We start from the raw sequence: 19,553 nt of genomic DNA on the forward strand, positions 1-19,553 counted from the left end.
GGGGGGGTGCAAGTCAGATCTCTAAATGAGATTTAAACGAGCTGATGGCCTGAATTCACAAGGTTCAGAGATGCCGTTTGGATTAGTTTTGGGATGCTGATCCGAACCACTTTGGTCTGGGAACTGGGCTGGAAAGCGTATTCTTTCCCCAGGGGCTGTCCTGAGAGGTGCTAAGACCCAGCAGCTCCAACTCCTGTCAGTCTGCGAGCTCGGAGAGCACAGGGGCATCATGCGGTCCAGAATCCAGGTTGTTTGTGATGTGTGCTAGTCTCTCTTGGAGCCCGAGATTGCAGAGTTGTATGAGGAGAGGCAGTGTGGTTTAGTGGGTAGAACATCAGTCTGCGAATTAGGAGATCTGGGCCACTGGCCTACTGAGTGACTTTAGGCAAGTCACTTCCCCTCTCAGTGCCTCAGTTTCACCAACTACTTGTCTTGCCTATTTAGATTGTTGGAGAGGGGACTGTCACTTACTATGACTGTACAGCACCTAACACAATGGCACTCCAATCTCAGATAGGAGTTTTAAATGCCATCATAACCCTAAATCTGGGACGTTAGCCCCTCAGCAAAATCGCAACATTATCAGAACAAATTAAGTCAGTTTTTAAAACCTTTATTATAGTAGAGGAACAAACAGAAAAATGTAACAGCATCAGATTTGTGCACCTGGAATAAGGATGTCCGTTAAGCTCCAGCCATGTTTGTTGGTTTGAATTAGCTGCTAGTCCTATGCTTTGCCAGGCTGCTTTCAAAAGCTTTTTATGGCAGCTCCAAGCTAATAGTATCCTGTCTAATTGCATAGGGTCACATAGCAATGCACTTGGACCTTATCAACTAGAAGAAACTAACTCAAAATATGGACACGGCTATCCAGCTTTGGTTGTTTAAGGCAAAATTTTCAGTAATGGCTACTGAGTTTCAGTGCTCAGTTCAGCACCCTTTGGGGGCCCGGTTTATTTTAGGGATGCTGAGCACCCACAGGCCTCTAATTGGGGCATCCAGAATTTCTAGCCACTTCTGGAAATGCTGGGCCTTAACATCTTGTCCTAGGGTGAACTTCATGACAACTTTATTGTTGGGAAGGGCCACTTCATCCAAAGCAAAACTCTTTGTGGAAATGTATTGCTTTGGATGAAAGTTTCATTGGGAAGGTTTGTCTGGTCCAGGATGGAATTTAGGCCCTTCATTCCAGGGAGCGGGGCAGAAGCGGAGGGAGGCATGATGACCAGGCTATAGTGTCAGTCTCTTTGTATCTGGCCCAATGAATATTTAATTATTTATACAAAATGGAACAGCTACAACAGGCGAGACTGGGAGACTTGACATCATAGCCTGGTGATGAGGGCATTCAGCTGGGATATGGGCATGAGGCTCTGATTCAGAGCAGGGACTCGCACCTTGAACCCAGATTCCAAGTGAGTGCCCTCACCACTGGGCTGTTGGCTTGTCTGGAGTGAGTCGCTTACTCTCTTTTTGCAGAAGACTTTGACCGATCTAGTTCTTGTTCTGATGCAGAACAAAAACAAATGTCAAAACCTTGAGTTGTTTCGTGAAATAGGACTCTTGTTTTCCAGCCCACCCTAGTTGTTGTACATGTTGCCTTGTTTGAGGGGGTAGGAGGGAAATTTGCAAGATTCATACAGTTGTACAATCTACAAAGCATTGATGCACTTCTTGAGGCGATAAAGACTCACCTCCAACACAGACACGTTGGAATTGGGGCTTCTTTCGCTATGGGGACTGTCTCCATACAAAGACGAGGTACCTGGTTAGTCCTGTCTCATGGTGTAGCTCTGGATGGCAGTTTGGAAGTAAGCAGCTGTGTTGCATTCTGGATGGAAAAATATCAGATAACACTTGGGGCCAAAGTAACCCATGGAGATCCCAAGCAAATTGATTACCATGCACATAGCATCACAGAGGGTCACCAGCACCCCTCTGTACCTAGACATGACCAGGAAAATGGCAATCCTGGAAATGGAATAGCAGGTCATGCACAGCGTGATGTACTTGGCTTCGTTGTAGTTCTTGGGAAGCTCCTTGCCCATGTAGGAAAAACAGAAGCACAGAATAGAGAGAAACATATCTGGGCTGCGGTTCATCAGCAAGGCCAACTTGTAGCTCTTGTTGCATTGCAGCGCTACTGTAGAGGGGCCGTCCTCCTGAGCTAACAGAACTGGAGCAGGAGGGTGGATGATAAAGTTGGTCACAGTGATGGTGACTTTCAGAGCTATAATTACGGTTATAAAAATGTACTGGCCATTGTACTTCATCCAGTAGCTGTAGGCTTTGGGCAGCCAGGCAGCCATCTTGAAAATGCTGACGATCTGGAAGGACCCGACGGTGAGGCAGGAGATGCACACGGTGAAGCAGAGGCTGAACGCTGTTTGCCGGCACATGCACGTGAACTCTGTCGGGATCCCTACATACATGGGGACGTTGACGAAACCGATGATCAGAGATGCCAGCATGAGGAAGCACATCCTGCCTCCTGCGGACTTCACCACGGGGGTGTGCGAATGAATGGCAAAGGTGGCAGATATGACTATAGTGGCTATGAGGCCCAGCACCGAGAATAGCAGCAACACCACTGTAGTGCCTTCTTGCCATTGCAGATATTTCACAAGCCTTGGGTAGCACTCTTGACTTCTGGCACTGGACCACTGGTCAGCTGAACAAGGCTGGCAGTTGTACAGGTCTGCAAAACAAAATGTGGTGTTTCTGAAAGACCCTAGTAAGGGCTGTCTTGTCTGTAAATAGTCAATGTGTCTAATAAGAGCAGAACTGATGGGAGCGATGATAAAGGTTTTGTACGCATACTGGCTCAGGCTACTGTCTTGTCAGCTCTCACTAGCTAAGCAGGGTCAGACCTGGTCAATTCTGGATTGGGAGACCTCCATGGGAAACCCAAAGTAGTGGTGGTTGTACAGTAGCGAAAACTCTTCTTTCTGATTAATATGTGAACCAGTGCCGTAAGCTTGGTCTTAGGGGTACACTGTGCTGTTGGAGGCGAAGTCATTCAAAGGAGAGGTAAAGCCACTTACCGTCCTTAGTGATCCTGTGGGTTTGTTTTGGTTTGTTTTTCTTTGCAAGTGCAGGGATTTTAACCCTAGTGTCTTGGCTAAATTCCAGTCTGGGTAGTTGCATTCTACATCCCCAAATTCCCCCTAAACTTGAAGTTGGAGTCAGTGTTCCTTTTCCTTTCCTGCTGGAGTAGTTTTGTTGTGCACTGTTACCCTAGAGGTGACTGCACTTCAACGGTGGCCAAATTTCCTCAGAGTACACAGTTTGTCAAGCTTCTTGGAATCCTTCAGGATAGACGGTGCTATGCAAATTTAAGATATAAATAACACCTAAGGTCTTCTATTTGAGGATCTCGCAAAACATTGCAAACATTAATTTAAGCTTCCCAGCTCCCTGATAAGGTAGGGTGGTATGAAATCCATTTTACAGATGTGGGAACTGAGCCACAGTGAGGCCATGTAACTTGCCTACAGTCAAATGGTGAATCACCGTTAGAAGTGACAATGGAAGTCAGGTCTTCTGACTCTTCATCCCCTTTTCTAACTACACCTCTACCGCCATGCCAGCTCCTGCTCCCTACACCACACACAGAGAATCTGAATCAGTGAGAGAAAGCGTGGCCTTGAGGGGATTATTATTACAATAATGGAGATCACAGCCAAGACTGGGGCCCCATTGTGCCAGCTGGTGTAAAAACACGTAGCGAGAGGCAGTGCCTGCCCAAAAGAGTTTACAATCCTGATGAAGAAGACAAAGGAAGGATTTATTACCCCCATATTTTAGATATGGGACTGATGCCCAGAGAGGACTAAGTGACTTGCCCAAGGTCACACCAGAAATGTGGCAAGGCCAGGACCTGAAACCAACTCTTCGGGTAAGAGATTCATTCCTGTCATAGATTCTAGGACCAGATGGGACCATTAGATAATCTAGTCTGACCTCCTGCATAGCACAGGCCAGAGAGTCTCACTCAGCTATCCCTATCTAGAGCCCATTAACTTAACTATAGACCTTCTGCTGGGAACAAGAACTGTTGGACTGATATGAAAACAAAGTGCGTTTAGGCTTGTACGCTGCATTTTCCTTACCGTTGTGGTTGAGGAAAGTCCCTGCTTCACAGTCGATACACTCAAAACAGCAGCTGCTAACACTTGCGGGCTTTATCCGCTGCCCAGGCTCACACTGCTGGGAACAGACTGAAATGGGGACCTGGGTAAAAGGGAATTGGAGGAAAACAATGACAATCTCATAGTAACTTCCAGGTGAGCGGGAAGAACTTGTAAATGCTCCATAATAGTTGCTATCCAATTCCAGTTCAGCCACAGCATAGACAGGAAAGGGGATACACAGCTAGGATAAAGCCAACCAGGCAATATGCTTTACCTTTAAATAGGGAACAGGGTTTAGACTGTGCCCCTCTTGGGATTCAGCCGTCAGTTATACATACCTGCAATAACTTTACCAGGAAGTTTACCATGTTCCAATGGCAAAGAGCCAGGGATGGATTTCTTGGGATGGCCATAAGCAAAAGATTCCTGGGATCAATCTAGCTACTGCATCACCTTTAAATAGAGAAGAGGGATGGGCATAGCCACAAAGGCAACGCTCATCCGGGAATTACCTAACCAGCCACTGGATGTCGCTGTTGTACCAGACAAACAGCTGAAGGAACATTCTTCTGGCAGGAGGCAATTTAAAATTTTAAAGCAAAGGGTGAGACTTTCAAGCCTTGTTTGTTTATGTACAAGTCTGGCACACGCAGCCCATTCTGACCGCTTTTCTTGTCTCCTGTCTTTTTGTTGCCCAAGTGATAGGATTTATATGCTCGAGTCCCATTTGTGTGTGTAACTATGGCACAGTAATCCCTAGCTCCTATATAGCACTTTACATTCGAAGAGTTCAAAGCACTTGACAAAGGAGGTCAGTATCATTCTCTCTGTTTTACAGATGGGGAAACTGAGTCACAAAGAGGGGCAGTGACTTGGCTGAGATCACCCAGCATGCCAATGGCGAATAGAAGCCAGGTCTAGCTCTGTACTCTATTGACTAAGCCCTACTGCCTTGGGTTTTGCTCATGTAGTTCCATGACGTTCCCACATGTGTGATAATGGGTGGAGGGAACTTGCCGTGTTGTTTGGGGTGTGCCAGGAGATGTTCTGGGTGATGAACAGCAGCTTCTGGTTCTTCGTGCTATAGGAGGCGATTTTCTGAAAAGGGTTGCTTGGTTGGTCCCACTTCCACTGGATGATCTCGAAGCTGTTTGGAGTGTTGCCTTTCTCTCTGAAATTGATCCTCTTCTCAAGCAGAGAGAAGTCCACGTGCTTCACCTCTGGCACTAGCTGCAAATGGAGAAGGATGAGATGATCAATGCACACGTACTGCTAGGCACTGAAGTTAGAGATTGGTGTCACTTCCTGAAAGTCTGGTTCTGCTCTGAAAAGAGATGCTGCCTAAAGAGCAGCTGTGGGTTTTTTACTTGGTGATTCCAGGTCAAATGCTCTCAGTCAGCAGAAATTTTCTTCTAAGAACCAGCATGGCAAACTCACCCTTGGATCAGAAAGTGAAACTGGGCTCTTCTGGCTCACGTATCCCCAAAGATTCTGCAACTGGGACTTGATCAACCAGGCTGATGCATGAGTCAGAAGAAAAGCCAGCTCGCTCCCCTGGAATTATGTTGGCTTTGCAAGAGATCTAAAAACCCTGCCACCCATGTTCACACTGAGCAGTATCTTGCATCCGATTGATCACAAAGGGACTGCTGGTTGAGTAAGGGGAGAGAGTGGCCGATTCTGCCATCCTCGCTCTGGTCTGTGGGAAGTGGATCTGACTCTCTGAAGACCATGGAGCAGGTCTGTTGAGCAAGATGTTGCCGTTTTGACACCCTCTTTTCAGAACAGAACTGCGCTCCAAAAGGTGCTGGAGGAAATGGTTGTGGTAAATGCAGTAGTGGTGCTCTTCGTCTGAGTCGGTGCTGACCCATGCCACACACACCCAATGCGGTGTTTGTGTGAGGTGGGCACTGTTCTCACAGAGATGCCATCTTTTGGATAGGGGCCAAAATTAGACTAGGGTAAGAGCGTGTACACCTACATAGAGGTGGACTCTATGCTGCTGTGTCTCTGCCCTACCGTGAGTTTGGGACTTGGTACCTGCTGTCATTTTGCAAAAGGTCATTTGACCAATTGAGCTGGATGCAGGCACGATCTACCTGTCCCTGCTAAGCAAGGAGACTGTGCTTCTGGGACAGCCACATGAAACGGTGGGCAAGCTATTCTGCAACATGGACAGTTGTCTGCTAGGAACTGGGTTGGGGTCATCTGACCCATCTGATGCAGACCACCAAGCAGCCATCAGAGACTAACACCTCTCTGTTCCTAGCCATATGGGCTGGAGGCAAAAGGCTCTACAGCACTTTCCCGATGTCCCAAGCCATCTGGTCCCACACCCTTAAAACGTGGCTTGGATTTCTCAATGCAAGCATGTGGCCAACCTGCCAGGGGTAAACCATCCGCTTGTGGCATCCTGTGGTATTGCAGCCCAGCAGCCTGTGCAAAGCGTGAGCCACGATGTAGACAGAAGAGTAGACGTTGAAGTCTATGCGCTCCCCTTGGGCCCTCATAGTGTGGTCTGCGTCTCGGGCAGATCTGAGGCACTGGTCGCACGCTGGCAGACAGCTTCTTGGAAGAAGAACGGTAGCGTCAGCTCCAAAGACAGGATGATGACCACCTTGGCCGTACTGTGGTTGACATTGCTGACAATGGCCTTGGTCTTTCCCTGCAACTCTAGTGAGAGCAGCTGGCTGCTGCGGGGCACCGGGATGACGTCCTGCAATGCCACACAGATCCCGGTAGCCCTGGCCCACAGGAGCTTCAGGTTCTGCCGCCCGTAATCATCGTCGCTGTACAGAGTGTTGATCCAGTTCCACTGGAACTCCTTCAGCAGGAGCAGCATGGCCACAATCTGCTGCTCCATGCTGGAAATGGCGCGGAAGGCAGTGGGGAAGCGTTCACGGTCGTTCAGCTCATTAGTGGTGGCCCTGTAGGAGATCTAGGGGCAGGAAGGAACAAGGAAGGGACAAAGTGAATATACAGACATGACTTACACCCTGTACAACAGCGTTGGTGTCACTGGAGTCGTACAGGGTGTCTTGATTTAGGGATTGGCTTTCTCTGGATTGCGGACTTAATGCTGTCATAATGCACAAATTAGGGGCTGGTCTAACTACAGAACTGGAGCGTGCCCTAGTTCCAGAAAGCCAGGAGATGCCCAAGTGAGAAGTCCAGCAGTAGCCGCACTCTGCACATCTGGTGTGATTTAGGTATAAAGTGACCAGATTATCCCAATGAAAATATGGGATGCCTGTTGCTTGCCACCCAATGGGGAGCATGTCACACAGGGAGGTTTGAGTATGCTGAAGCTATAGGGGGCTGACTCACTTCAAACCAAAGCGCAGGGGATATGTTCATGCAGTCAGGTATGTTAGTGAGGCAAGCCCTGGAAGGTTTGTCCAGCCCTAATATGGGCACCGACGTACCTGTGGAATGAGGAAAAGACTCAATACATGGGCCACAATAACAGCTGCTTGTGAGGAGTCTGGGCCAATCACAGCCAGCACCCGGGGCTGGTAGTGTGTGTAGTTATTGTGCAGTTGCACCACAGAGTGCTCGTTGGCAAGGAAATACAAGATGGGGTGGATGGAGTTGGTGAAATAACAGACGTCGATCATTTCGTAGCCTAGGGAGACACCAGGCAGCAGGGTACTGGAATTGTTAATCTGCTCCACTGCAAACCTCATGGCCCGGAGGTAGCTGTAGCCTGCTATCTTCAGCGTGTACCTAGGAGGAGTGTAAAACGATGAGTGATGGGTGCAGGAACCCATCCAGTGAGAGAACACGTCTTGCTTTGGGCTTATGCAGTGAGTCTCAAAGAGGACTCTCCTCCCTTAGTGTTGCATAACACTGCAGTCTTAGGACCCTGGGCCCAACTCTGTAAGGTGCTGTGCACTAATAACTCCCACTAGCTTCAGGATTGGGCCCCAAATTCTACGCTGAATATAGCGCTCCTATAGGAGTCAATTGGAGCCAGGTGCATAATGGGCCATCATTATGGGAAGCAGCGTGGTCTGTTGGACAGAGCACAGGAGTGAGACTCAGGGGACCGGGATTCTTTTCCAAGCTCTGCCACCGGCCTGCTGGGTGACCTTGGCCAAGTCAGTTCCCCTCTCTGTGCCTCAGTTTCCAATTTGTAACACAGGGATAATGATAATTACATCCCTTTGTAAAGCTCTGTGGGATCTACTGATGAAAAGTTCTATATAAGAGTTAGGGTTTGTTATGATCAGGGTTTGAACCCCATCCCCTCAGCACAGGCCTCTACCAGTTGAACTACAAGAGTAACTTCCTTAGTTAGTGTAGTAGGCTGTTATCCTCTAGTGGTCCAGCCACCAGTGGGGAGATGTGACACACATTCTGCTAGTTTCTTATGCTTGCTACTAAAGGCAGGATTATAATAGTGTTTTCCTCCACCAGCTGGGCCAAGATTATCTTCTGGAAGCGAGGACTTCTGGTTTCTAGAGTGAACCCTGCTGCTGACTTTGCAAATGTGTGACTGAGCACTTAACCTGTCTGGGCTCCATCCCACCCCCTGCCTCTCATCCCATTGCTAAAATGGGTGTCTTTGGAGGACCATGAAGCTTAATTCGTACTTGGGAAGGGCTTTGAGATCTCTGGATGAAAGCACTATGCTATGTGAGTGAAATTCAGCCCTGAACAGGGCCTATGTACCACTTAAGCTGGCTGGCTGCAAAGGAGGGTACATGCTGCCCCCATCCAAGAAGTGGAACAGCTTGTGTGCTCCTGCTGCATCTTGCAGAGCTCTGGGGAAGCATGGTGAATGCCCCTCCTGAGGCCGAGCGGCTCCCCACTGCCTCCAGCATGGACCTGTGACTTAACAGCACGGTCTGGCCTGGTGTCCTGCCCTTCGTCAGCCAAAACGCCTTTTGAAGTCAGTTTGGTGGTGGGGCGGGCTCCCCTTTTGGCCTGATGTGCCAGGGTAAAAGTTGGGAGGTGAGACGAGAAATTGCACAGGCCTGAGCAAAGACCTTAGGACATGTCCCTTAGGAGTTTAGCTGTGTTGTGTGTCCTGGGGGCAAAAGTCTAGCTGAACACCTTCAGGAGTCTCTGATTCAGGAATGCTGGCCATCAGCAGCGGGCAAGGTGCACCCCTGAGTAGGCTGTATGCTAAGGGTATGTCTGCGCTTGCCATCGGAGGTATGATTGCAGCATCAGTAGGGCATACCTGAGCTAGATCTGATGTAGTTAGAGTAACCCACACATCTGGGTGTGGTGCTCCGTCCCCTCTAGTGGCATCGAGACCACTTAGAGATTAATGAGCCTTAGCTAAGAGCCACGTGTCTTTTAGCTCATGCAGTAGAGGCTCATTAATCTCTAAGTGGTCTCCGTGCCACTGGAGGGGACAGTGCCACGCCCGGAGGTGTGTGGGTTACACTAGAGTGATCTCCGAGCTGAGCTAGCCAGCTGAATAAGTGCCCAGGGTCCTGGGCAAACTTTACAGCCACCGCTGAAACCCATGCTGCTGCAGCTTCACTGCTATGCCTAAAAACCTTTTGAGGATCTAGGCCTAAGTGACTTGCCTATGATCACACAGGGAATCTGTGGCAGAGCAGAAAATTGAACATTGGTCTCCTGACTTCCCATGAACCAGCCTTCTGCCTCTGTTCATTGTGCTGGGTACTGGGTGTATACATAGTAAGCAAGAGACCCTGCCCTGAAGAACTCACAATTTAAATAGACAAGGCAGACCATGACTGGGATTCGAAGCAGAGGCAGAGAGAGACAAAGTGACTTACCCAAGGTCACACAGCAGATCAGGAACACAGCCAGGCTTGGTTTCCTGGCTCCCAATCCAATAGCCTATCCACTGGCCCCTGATGAGCAGTCCTCCTCCTGTGCAGTCCCATTAGCCTGAATGGGTCTGCTTGGATGAGCAAGAACCATTTGTTTAAGGAGTGGGATGGAAAAGGGCTTGCACAGCTCGGCAGCGATCCTCATGGTCAGATAAATAGACGAGCCAAGCATCACGAGAGATCCATTTCAGCTATTAAACAGCTGATCAGTTTTGTGTCATTTGAAGCATCTGCTGTGACACAAGATAGTTGAATAGAGATTGAGGGCCAGCACTTTCCAACGTGGGTGGTTAATTTTGAGCACCTAGTGGCCTCCTTATCTGATGGGCTGAGTACCCCTAGCTCTCATTAAAGCCTGTGGGAGCTTACCACTTCTGACAAGGGGGCAGCTAGTTTAGGTGCCTATAGTCCAGCACCTAGGAGTGAAAGTTTTGGCTTAAATGGTTTGTCCCAGGTCACACGCAGGAAGTCTGTGGCAGAGTGAGGAAGAGAACCCAGGTATATGAGTCCCAGCCAGGTGCCTGAGCCACAAAAGTCCTTGTTTCCTTCCCCTTCACCAGGAACAAGCCAACGCTGGCTGCAGTGTGGCCCCAAACTATTTCATCACCCTCCCCAGCCCCAGCGATGCCTGTTTCCTACTTACGCTTGACACGTGGGTACCGCCAAATGGCTGAGATGGGGGCTGCTCATAGTTTCAGCATGCAGCGAGAAGAGCCCCCCGAGGAGGTAATCGCCAGCCAGATGGAAATCGGAATACTGTGTCTCTGAGCCGGCCATGGTCAGCAAGACACTAACGCACATAGCTAACACCCCTGTGCTCCTCATGCTTCTATGGTGCCTTCATAAGCAGCTGCTGGTGAGCACCCAGAGTAAGTTTCTTGCCCAGGCTCTGCCAGTTCCTGGGTCTGGTGCTTGTTTTCGCACATTTCTGCTGACTTATTTACATACATTTCAAGGGGCCAGCCCGAAAGGATTTGTGTGTGTTTACATTTTTCATGGACTATTGCATTGCCATGGGCAGTTAAAGCCAGCAGGGCTGTGCATCAGATGGGACACTCTTTGCTTGGAAGAGGAAATGCCTTTTAGAAGGCAGTGGTTGTAATGCTGATGTTTGTTAAGGGACTGCTCCTGCCTGTGCATTTGCCAGTGCGCCGCAGAAATCCATCAGGCCCTCATCAAGTGGGAGGCAGCATGGCCTAATTGATAGGGTTACTTGCCTTGAGATCTGGGTTCTGATCTTCATTTAGCCACTGGCCTGTCTCTTCGCTTCCCTGTACATCTGTATAGGTTGAGACTTGCAAGTCGGAAGATGGTGGCATGTGTTGTCATTTTCCCTGTCCCTCTGTAATCAGTTTCCTCTGTTTTCAAGGGGAAAATATATAAAATTTAGAATAGGAAAACATGGTTACAAAGCCCCAACAATTAACAGGGAGACTCAGGAGCAGGCATGGGATCCGAAAATGACATTTATTTATTTAGGGTCTACGTTTTCGGTACTGACTAGTGATTTTTGGGTGTCTTAAAGTCTGCGCACCACAATCAGAAGCACTGTTTAAAGAGGCCTGATTTTCAGAAAGTGCTGAGCTCTAGCCTCTTGAAAATCTTAAAGGTGGCTATAATAAGCAGCTGACCACCTGTGTTTAGCACCAGCAAAGTTTTCGGGACACCAAGGAGATTTTAAAGGGACACTGTCAGGTTTAAATTCGCTGCCTGTGTTAATAAGAGCAACTTAGGCAATTATCATGGAATTTTTGAAAAAAATCTAATGGCCTTTCCACCTGCAAAGCTGTTTGCTTGTTCTCTCTGCAATTTTCCCAGCTTGGGCAATGAAAATAAACCAGTCCGTTTGGGTAAAAAATTTTAAAAGTGCCTATAGAACTTAGCAGCCCAAGTCCCCTTTTCAAGTAACGTAAGCACTTGAAATCAAGGGAAGTTAGGAGCCTGAATACCTTTGAGGAGCTGGGCCTTATCTGCATGGGAAAGTTATACTTGTACACCATAAGGTGTACATTTAAATCACTAGAGTTATACCTATAAAACTCCCTGTGTGGACACTCTCTTTTTCCAGGTTATGTTGCTTTAGAAGCGGTTGAAACTAGGGTGCAAAAAGCCATCCTTATTCCAGAATAAGAGTGTCCACATGGAGCATTGTAGCAGTATATAACTATACTGGTATGACCAGAAAAACTTTCCCATGAAGATACATCTTTGGCTGCCCAAATGAGTCGCTGAGATGCTTTTTGAAAATGTGACCCCTCTCTCTTTTTCAGGGTTGTTATTTGTCTTATCAGAGTGCCTAAGAGCCCCCATTGTGCTAGGAGCTATACAAACAGACACCAAAAGATGTACCCAAAGGGAGTATCACTGTCTGGTTCCAAGGCCCCAACCCTGCTCCATGAAGGGGATGTTATTGTTTTTAAAAATAAAAAGCATCTCCTTTGAAATTAGCACACAAAAAAGAGAGAATTGGAAACATTTTATTTTTGTTTAATTTTAAGTCTGGATGGACAATATCTAAGACACAGAAAAGGTTCCTTCCTATCTAGTTTATTATTAACCCCAGCCCAAGTACAGCAGTGTGGCTAATGAATAGGACATGGCAATGGGAGTCAGGAGAGCTGGAGTCTGTTCCAGGCTCTGCCACTGACCTGCCTGTGATTAATGTGAGCAAGTCACTTCCCCTCCCTGTGCTTGTGCAGGCTCTTCAGGACATGGACACTCTGTCACTAGTGTCTGTACAGTGCCTGGCACCATGAGCTCTGATCTCTGCTGGGGTTCTGGGCAGAGCTAATCAGAAAGTTTTAATCGAAAATTTTCTCTCAGAAAAATCATTTTGATTAAATCAATTCCCCCCCCCCCCCAACGACCATTTCAATTTTAACAAAATTTCATTTTGGGGAAAAAATGAGGGGGATGAAAATGTCAAAATGTAGTTTCATCCCATTATTTTTCCCCAAAAAAAATCTTGAAATGTTTTGCAGGACAAACTACCTGTTTCCTGATCCAGGTGACTTCTGGGTGCTGTTGTAATATAACTAATCAGTAGAAGTCCTCACTCCAAACCCCTGTGTAAGGGGACTGTTGGTCCGTTACTAAAATTTAGTGGGCAGGAGGGGGTTGGTTGGCTAGCTCTCGGTACCAAAAGAAAGGGGCAGGGTCGATGGGGAATCAGGACCCTGAAACTGGCAGTTCCCAGGGGCAATGGAGAGAGGCCAATGCTCCAGGTCAGCCTGACTGACAGAGCAGGCAGGCTAATGAGAGTCAGGAGGCCTCCGTGTGTGAGCTGGAACTGTCCAGCCAGGGACAAGCTAAGGAGAGAGCAGGAGGCTGAGCTGAGCTGGGGAGCGCGCGCCAGCCAGAGCCAGAGAAAACCAGATAAGCAGACTGAACCAGGGAGAGCTGCAGCAAGAGCCAGGGAAGTAGCCCAGGGAGCAGGTCAGTGCTGGGAGCAGAGCTGCAGCAACCAGAGCCAGAGAGGCCAGAAAAGCAGCCCCGGGAGCTGGAGGCAGAGCAGCAGCAGCGCTGAGGCAGAGTGGGGCTGGAGCAGCCAGGGAGAGCAAGGGGTAGGGTGACCAGATGTCCCGATTTTATAGGGACAGTCCCAATATTCAGGGCTTATGTAGGCGCCTATTACCCCCCACCTCCTGCCCCGATTTTTCACACTTGCTATCTGGTCACTCTAGCAAGGGGGGACCTTGGGCAGTGGACCCAGTGCAGGGAGATGATCTTGCAGGCCAGACTTGGGTGGGTGGCTGGTGTCTGACACTGGGAAGAAGACCCTGCCACCTAGAACAGGGGAGGGCAAACTCCGGCACGGAGGATTGCCAGCCCCGTGGCGCAGCAGGGCTAAGGCAGGCTCCCTGCCTGCCCTGGCCCTGCACCACTCCCGGAAGCAGCTGGCACCACGTCCCTGGGGGAGGTGGAGGTGGAGGACTCCGTGCGCTGTCCTTGCCTGCAGGCACCGTCCCCCACAGCCCCCACTGGCCGGGAATGGGGAACCATTGGCTAGGAATGGGGAACCACGGCCAATGGAAGCTTCAGGGGTGGTACCCGCAGGTGAGGGCAGCGCGCAGTGGAGCCACCTGCCCCACCCCACCCCCAGGAGCCACTGCTGGACATGCTGGCCACTTCCGGGAATGACACAGGGCCAGGGCAGGCAGGGAACCTGCCTTAGCCCCTCTGCCACCCCGGAGCCGCTCCAGGTAAGCGGCGCCGGTCTGGAGCCCGCACCCCAAACCCTTCCTGCACCCCGCACCCTAACCCCCTTCCCTAAGCCCCCTGCCGCACCCCTCCTGACATGAGCCCCCTCCTGCACCCCAACCCCCTGCCCTGAGCCCCATCCTGCATACCCCACACTCCCTCCCACACCCCAACCTGCCCCAGCCCTACATTCATGGCCCTGCATACAATTTCCCCTCCCAGATGTGGCCCTCAGGACAAAAATTTGCCCACCCTGACCTAGAATCTGAAGGCATATGTCTGAGCAAGTGTCCGACCTGCAGCATTCTTGCAGCCAGGGCCTGAGAAGGCCTGGGACATGTGAGGGACAGACTGAACTTCCCTTATATTCCAGAGATGGCTGGTTATGATGTCCCCATGCCACAGAGCAGGGTGATGAGTTTTCCTTTAACCTTTTCCTTTTTTTTTTCCTTTTTTTTTTTAATTAGTTGCTGTTTAATACATTGTATTTGCTTTGAACTATATGCAATGATCAGTGGGTTAGGAAAGTGTCCAGAGCAGAGAGAGCACCCTGGAGTGGGGGACACCCTAGCCCCTATCCTAAGTGACCATGACAAGGTTGGGAGTCGAGCCTCCAGGAATCCTGGGCCCAGCCTTGTCAGGGTTACAAGGTCTCTGCCACCCACCTAGGAGAGTGGAAGGGGAGGGGAGGGTCCTCGTGGTCAGGCAGGTCTCTGGGTAAAGGAAGTGGGAGCGAGGACTCAGATCCTTTTGTTAGCCCATTTCACCAGGGTAGTGTATAAACCAGGAAAGTCCCACACAAGAGCAGGACCATTCCCCCCACTTACACCTGTACCACACAGACCCAAACCTTGCCCTCTTTCCCCCTGAACAGGAAAAAGTGAAACTAAGGCAAACACAAAATCACATGGTTTGAAGGCAGAATGCTTTCGAACACCCTTGTTTTTAGGCAATTTTTTTCAAACTTGCTTTAGTTTTTTTGTTCTGTGCACAGATGTAGTCCTGGGCCATGACTGGAGTCCCTAGACACTATGGTAAGACAATAATAATAATAAAATCAAAGTCTTCAGCCTAAACTGACCCCCTTTCCTTTTTACCCATTGCATGCAAAGCACCAGTGCCTTCACCATGGAAATGCATTTGTAGCTCACATTTGCATTGGATTTTGTTTGTGTGCATGTTAATCAGGACCATGAGCTGATAAAATTTGTTCTTGAAGTCAAAGGCTGGGAATAGACTAAATGTTGGGAACATCCATAAGAGGCAGGTTGCTGTTTGCAGAAAGCAACATGAGGACATACAGGTAGTTGTATTTTAAAGCCTACATTTTCAGTGCAGACATAACCAGGCCTTCCTTTTGTTGGGTGCTGCATCGTGCCTGCCGTTTGGAGAGGCAGCACAGTCTGCCTAATAGGGTACTGGACTAAGAGTCAGCAGCGTAGGTTCAATTCCTAGCTCTGCCTCTGATCTTGGGCAAATCACTGCCTCAGTTTCCCTTAGTGCTCTTTGTCTTGGCTATTTAGACTGTAAGCTCTTCAGGACAGGGACTGTCTCTTAGTATGAGTTTATACAGTACCTACTCCCTCCAGATGCTACCATAACGCAGATAAGTAATAATAAACTGCCCAGTTTGTTAGTGCAATCAAGAATTTAGGCATCTATGTGTCCTAAACTGCATTCACGAAAATGGAGGCCAGCATCTGAATGTCTGGTCCTAAAACAGTGGGAGATGCTAATTTAGGGCCTGATTGTGCAGCCCCAATTCACACTGAGATCTACTTTACTCCATGAGTAGCCCTACGTGGTTGAGGGTGTCAGAATTGGGCCCTGGATCTGTGGTCTGGTACCCAGATCAAGATTTATTATAACCTTCGGTTCTGTGTATTCACCTCTGTGCCCAAGTTAGATGTGATTCTGTTACTGTTCACAGCAGCAGAGCCTGGATCTTTGGTCAAACTGCAGAGACTCGAGATTTTATCTCCAGAGGCCCCTGGTTCAATCTCTGGCATCCATCAAGATTGTGGGGTCATGTTACCGTACTAGCTGTAGGAAATAATGTGACTAAAGAACTGGGAACTTGAAAGTCGGTGAAGTGTTCAGCTTGCTGACCCTTGTGGAGCAAGGGTGAAAAGGACTTTAGGAACATGAACTAACAACGCCTTGAACCAGTAGGGTGACCAGAGAGCTAGTTTGAAAAATTGAGATGGGCGTGGGGGTAATAGGCGCCTGTCTAAACCAAAGCCCTGAATATCGGGACTGTCCCTATAAAATGGGGACACCTGGTCACCCTCTGCAGCAGCCTGCTATAGTGAAGTACTGCACTCGCTTCTCGTACAGACGGGAGATGCAGAGTCAGAGAGCAGTGAAGCCACTTGCCTGAGGCCAGTAGCAGAGTCAGGACTAAATGAAGGGGGTTTGTCAGTAATATGCTCAGGCCTTGACGCTCTTCTCGTTTTGGGATTGCTGCTCTAAATGCATGTGGATCTGTTGTGGCCCTGCCAGATCCTGAGATTTGTGCTGCTATATCTGTGCACGTGTGTGCATGTGCTCGCTTGCTCTCACACACTCACTCCCTCTCTTGTGGGAGATTTCACCAGCAGGGAAAATGTTGGTGTATCTGTGTGTGAGAAAGAGAGATCAAATGACATATTGGGGAGGTGGGGGAGGTAGAGTGGAACCATCTGTTAGGATATAGATATTCAGGTCTGTCTGTAAAGGCCTACACTCTAAGAATTTAGGTGTATTCTTTTCACTTGGCTAGTTATAGAGGTATAAAAGAAAGAATCAAAATCACTGTCTGCCGGTGTAAGAGCCTTCTCTTACTGTGACAGTCTGAGGCCCTGCTCTTAGGCTAAGGCCTTTGGCTAAGCAGCAGAGGCAGCCATAAGCCGGGAAGCGACCGGTCACATCCTCACGTTCCAACCTAGTCAATTGAAATAAGATTGTTTGAGATTGTTTAGTCTGCAGAAGAGAAGAATGAGGGGGGATTTGATAGCTGCTTTCAACTACCTGAGAGGTGGTTCCAAAGAGGATGGTTCTAGACTATTCTCAGTGGTAGAAGATGACAGGACAAGGAGTAATGGTCTCAAGTTGCAGTGGGGGAGGTTTAGATTGGATATTAGGAAAAACTTTTTCACTAGGAGGGTGGTGAAGCACTGGAATGCGTTACCTAGGGAGGTGGTAGAATCTCCTTCCTTAGAAGTTTTTAAGGTCAGGCTTGACAAAGCCCTGGCTGGGATGATTTAATTGGGGATTGGTCCTGCTTTGAGCAGGGGGTTGGACTAGATAACCTCCTGAGGTCCCTTCCAACCCTGATATTCTATGATTCTATGATTCTAAGGTGCTAATGGGCTGTTAGGAATACAATCCTGTCCAAGCCGTGTTAGTCTGTATTCGCAAAAAGAAAAGGAGTATTTGTGGCACCTTAGAGACTAACCAATTTAAATTGGTTAAATTGGTTAGTCTCTAAGGTGTCACAAGTACTCCTTTTCTCTTGGCCCAGTGTATTTCACTGCCACTCCGGGATGTTGCCTCTAGCCTTTTATCCCCTCCCACTGTATTCCTAGCCATAGCCCTCGAATGCTGGCGGAACTGATCTGTATATAGGTTGGTTGGTATACAAAATCCAGCCTGATTACGACTTTCCATGAGGCCACATGTTCCATGAGAGTGCCAAGGTGGGTGAGGTAATATCTCTTATTGGGTCAACTTCTGTTGCTGAGAAAGACAAGCTTTTGAGCTTACATAAGAGTGGCTATACTGTGTCAGACCAAAGGTCCATCTATCCCAGTATCCTGTCTTCCAACAGTGGCCAGTGCCCCAGGGGGAATGAACAGAACAGGTAGTCATCAAGTGATCCGTTCCCTGTCATTCATTTCCTGCTTGTGGCAAACAGAGGCTATGGACACCATCCCTGTCTATCCTGGCTAATAGCCATTGATGGACCTATCCTCCATGAACTTATCTAGTTCTTTTTTGAACCCTGTTATAGTCTTGGCCTTCACAACATCCTCTGGCAAGGAGTTCCACGGGTTGACTGTGCGTTGTGTGAAAAAATACTTCCGTTTGTTTGTTTTAAATCTGCTGCCTATTACTTTCATATGGTGACCCCTCGTTCTTGTGTTATGAGGAGTAAATAACCACTGCCTTATTTATTTTCTCCACACCAGTCATGATTTTATTAGACCTCTATCATATCCCCCCTTAGTCGTCTCTTTTCCAGGCTTTTACACAGAGCCCTTCTTCGGGTCTGGGAAGCGTACTGCATGTATTGTAACATACGTTGACATTCCCAGTCTCTGGCTGGCAGCAGGTGCAGCATTGCTGTTAAAAAGGTCAACTCAGTCAGTAACGGCTTGTGCTGTAGGGTGAGGAGAGGGGTCCTAACCAAAAGCCCCCTCCCCCCAAAGAGCCAAAGGTTATTTCAGTGTTACCAGAATGTTCCAGTAACCCAGGAATAAACATCAAACGATGTGGGATATTTGCATACATTTCCCTGGTCAGCAGGATCTGATCTTTGGCACAGAGACGAGAATTTTGAGAGGCACATACATTTTCCCGGCTTCCTCCGACTGTTCAGTGGCTCTGAGACCTGTGCTTTTGTAGCGTCTCCAGTTCCTTATGGAGAGGGCCCTAAAACTGGGAGATGTGTCCGCCACTCAGCCCCCAAAGCTTATCTTTTACCGCTTTGGACAGGGGTTTGAATGAACTGATAACGAGTTTGCAGCCAATGCGCAGTAAGCGGTGGCTTCCAAAGTAGAGAATAATTGCTTGTGTGCATGGCCTTGTGCTAGAATGCTTGAACACTTCCGGTTGTTTTGCAACTGAATCCCTCCTCATGTTTGCCAAGCCCAAGTCATCAGATGCACAGAGCTAGAGAACAATGGGAAATCTCCATTGGCTATATAACAGTAGCCTACCCCTCTTCAGAGCCACAAGTAGCTAGGGTTGTATATTGTCCTGCACACATCCTTGAAGTATTTGAATTACCTGGGTCACATGCTCCTCTCCAGCTAGCTACTGAAGCACATAAGACTGGCCATACTGAGTCAGACCAATGGTCCATCTAGTCCAATATCTTGTCTTCCGACTGTGGCCAGTTCCAGATGCTTCAGAGGGAATGAACAGAACAGGGCAGTTATCGAGTGATCTAGCCCCTATCATCCAGTCCCAGCTCCTGGCAGTCAGAGGTTTAGGGCCCCCTGGAGCATAGGATTGCATCCCTGACCATCTTGGCTAATGGCCATTGATGGACCTGTCCTCTGTGAATGTAGCTAATTCTTTTTTTAACCCAATTATACTTTTGGCAACAAATTCCACAGGCTGACCGTGCGTTCTAGGAAGAAATATGTCCTTAGGTTTGTTTTAAACCTGCTGCCTAGTAATTTCATTGAGTGACACACGC

The 19,553-nt window shown here is 48.6% G+C and overlaps 1 protein-coding gene and 1 long non-coding RNA gene across 2 annotated transcripts in view; one reads left to right on the forward strand and one right to left on the reverse strand.

Annotated features, from left to right (window-relative positions):
* The window catches only part of LOC141974300 (uncharacterized), a 28,408-nt gene that overhangs the window by 3,618 nt on the left and 5,237 nt on the right, over positions 1 to 19,553 (forward strand). The gene's annotated exons all lie outside the window — the stretch shown is intronic.
* Positions 1,770 to 10,774, reverse strand: TAS1R2 (taste 1 receptor member 2). The gene is given in 7 exon segments (XM_074934040.1): positions 1,770 to 2,698; positions 4,113 to 4,233; positions 5,151 to 5,363; positions 6,515 to 6,691; positions 6,694 to 7,071; positions 7,559 to 7,859; positions 10,593 to 10,774. Coding segments are annotated over 7 exon segments (2,301 nt in total).

Source organism: Natator depressus, chromosome 18, assembly GCF_965152275.1.
Source record: "Natator depressus isolate rNatDep1 chromosome 18, rNatDep2.hap1, whole genome shotgun sequence".
Lineage (NCBI taxonomy): Eukaryota > Metazoa > Chordata > Testudines > Cheloniidae > Natator > Natator depressus.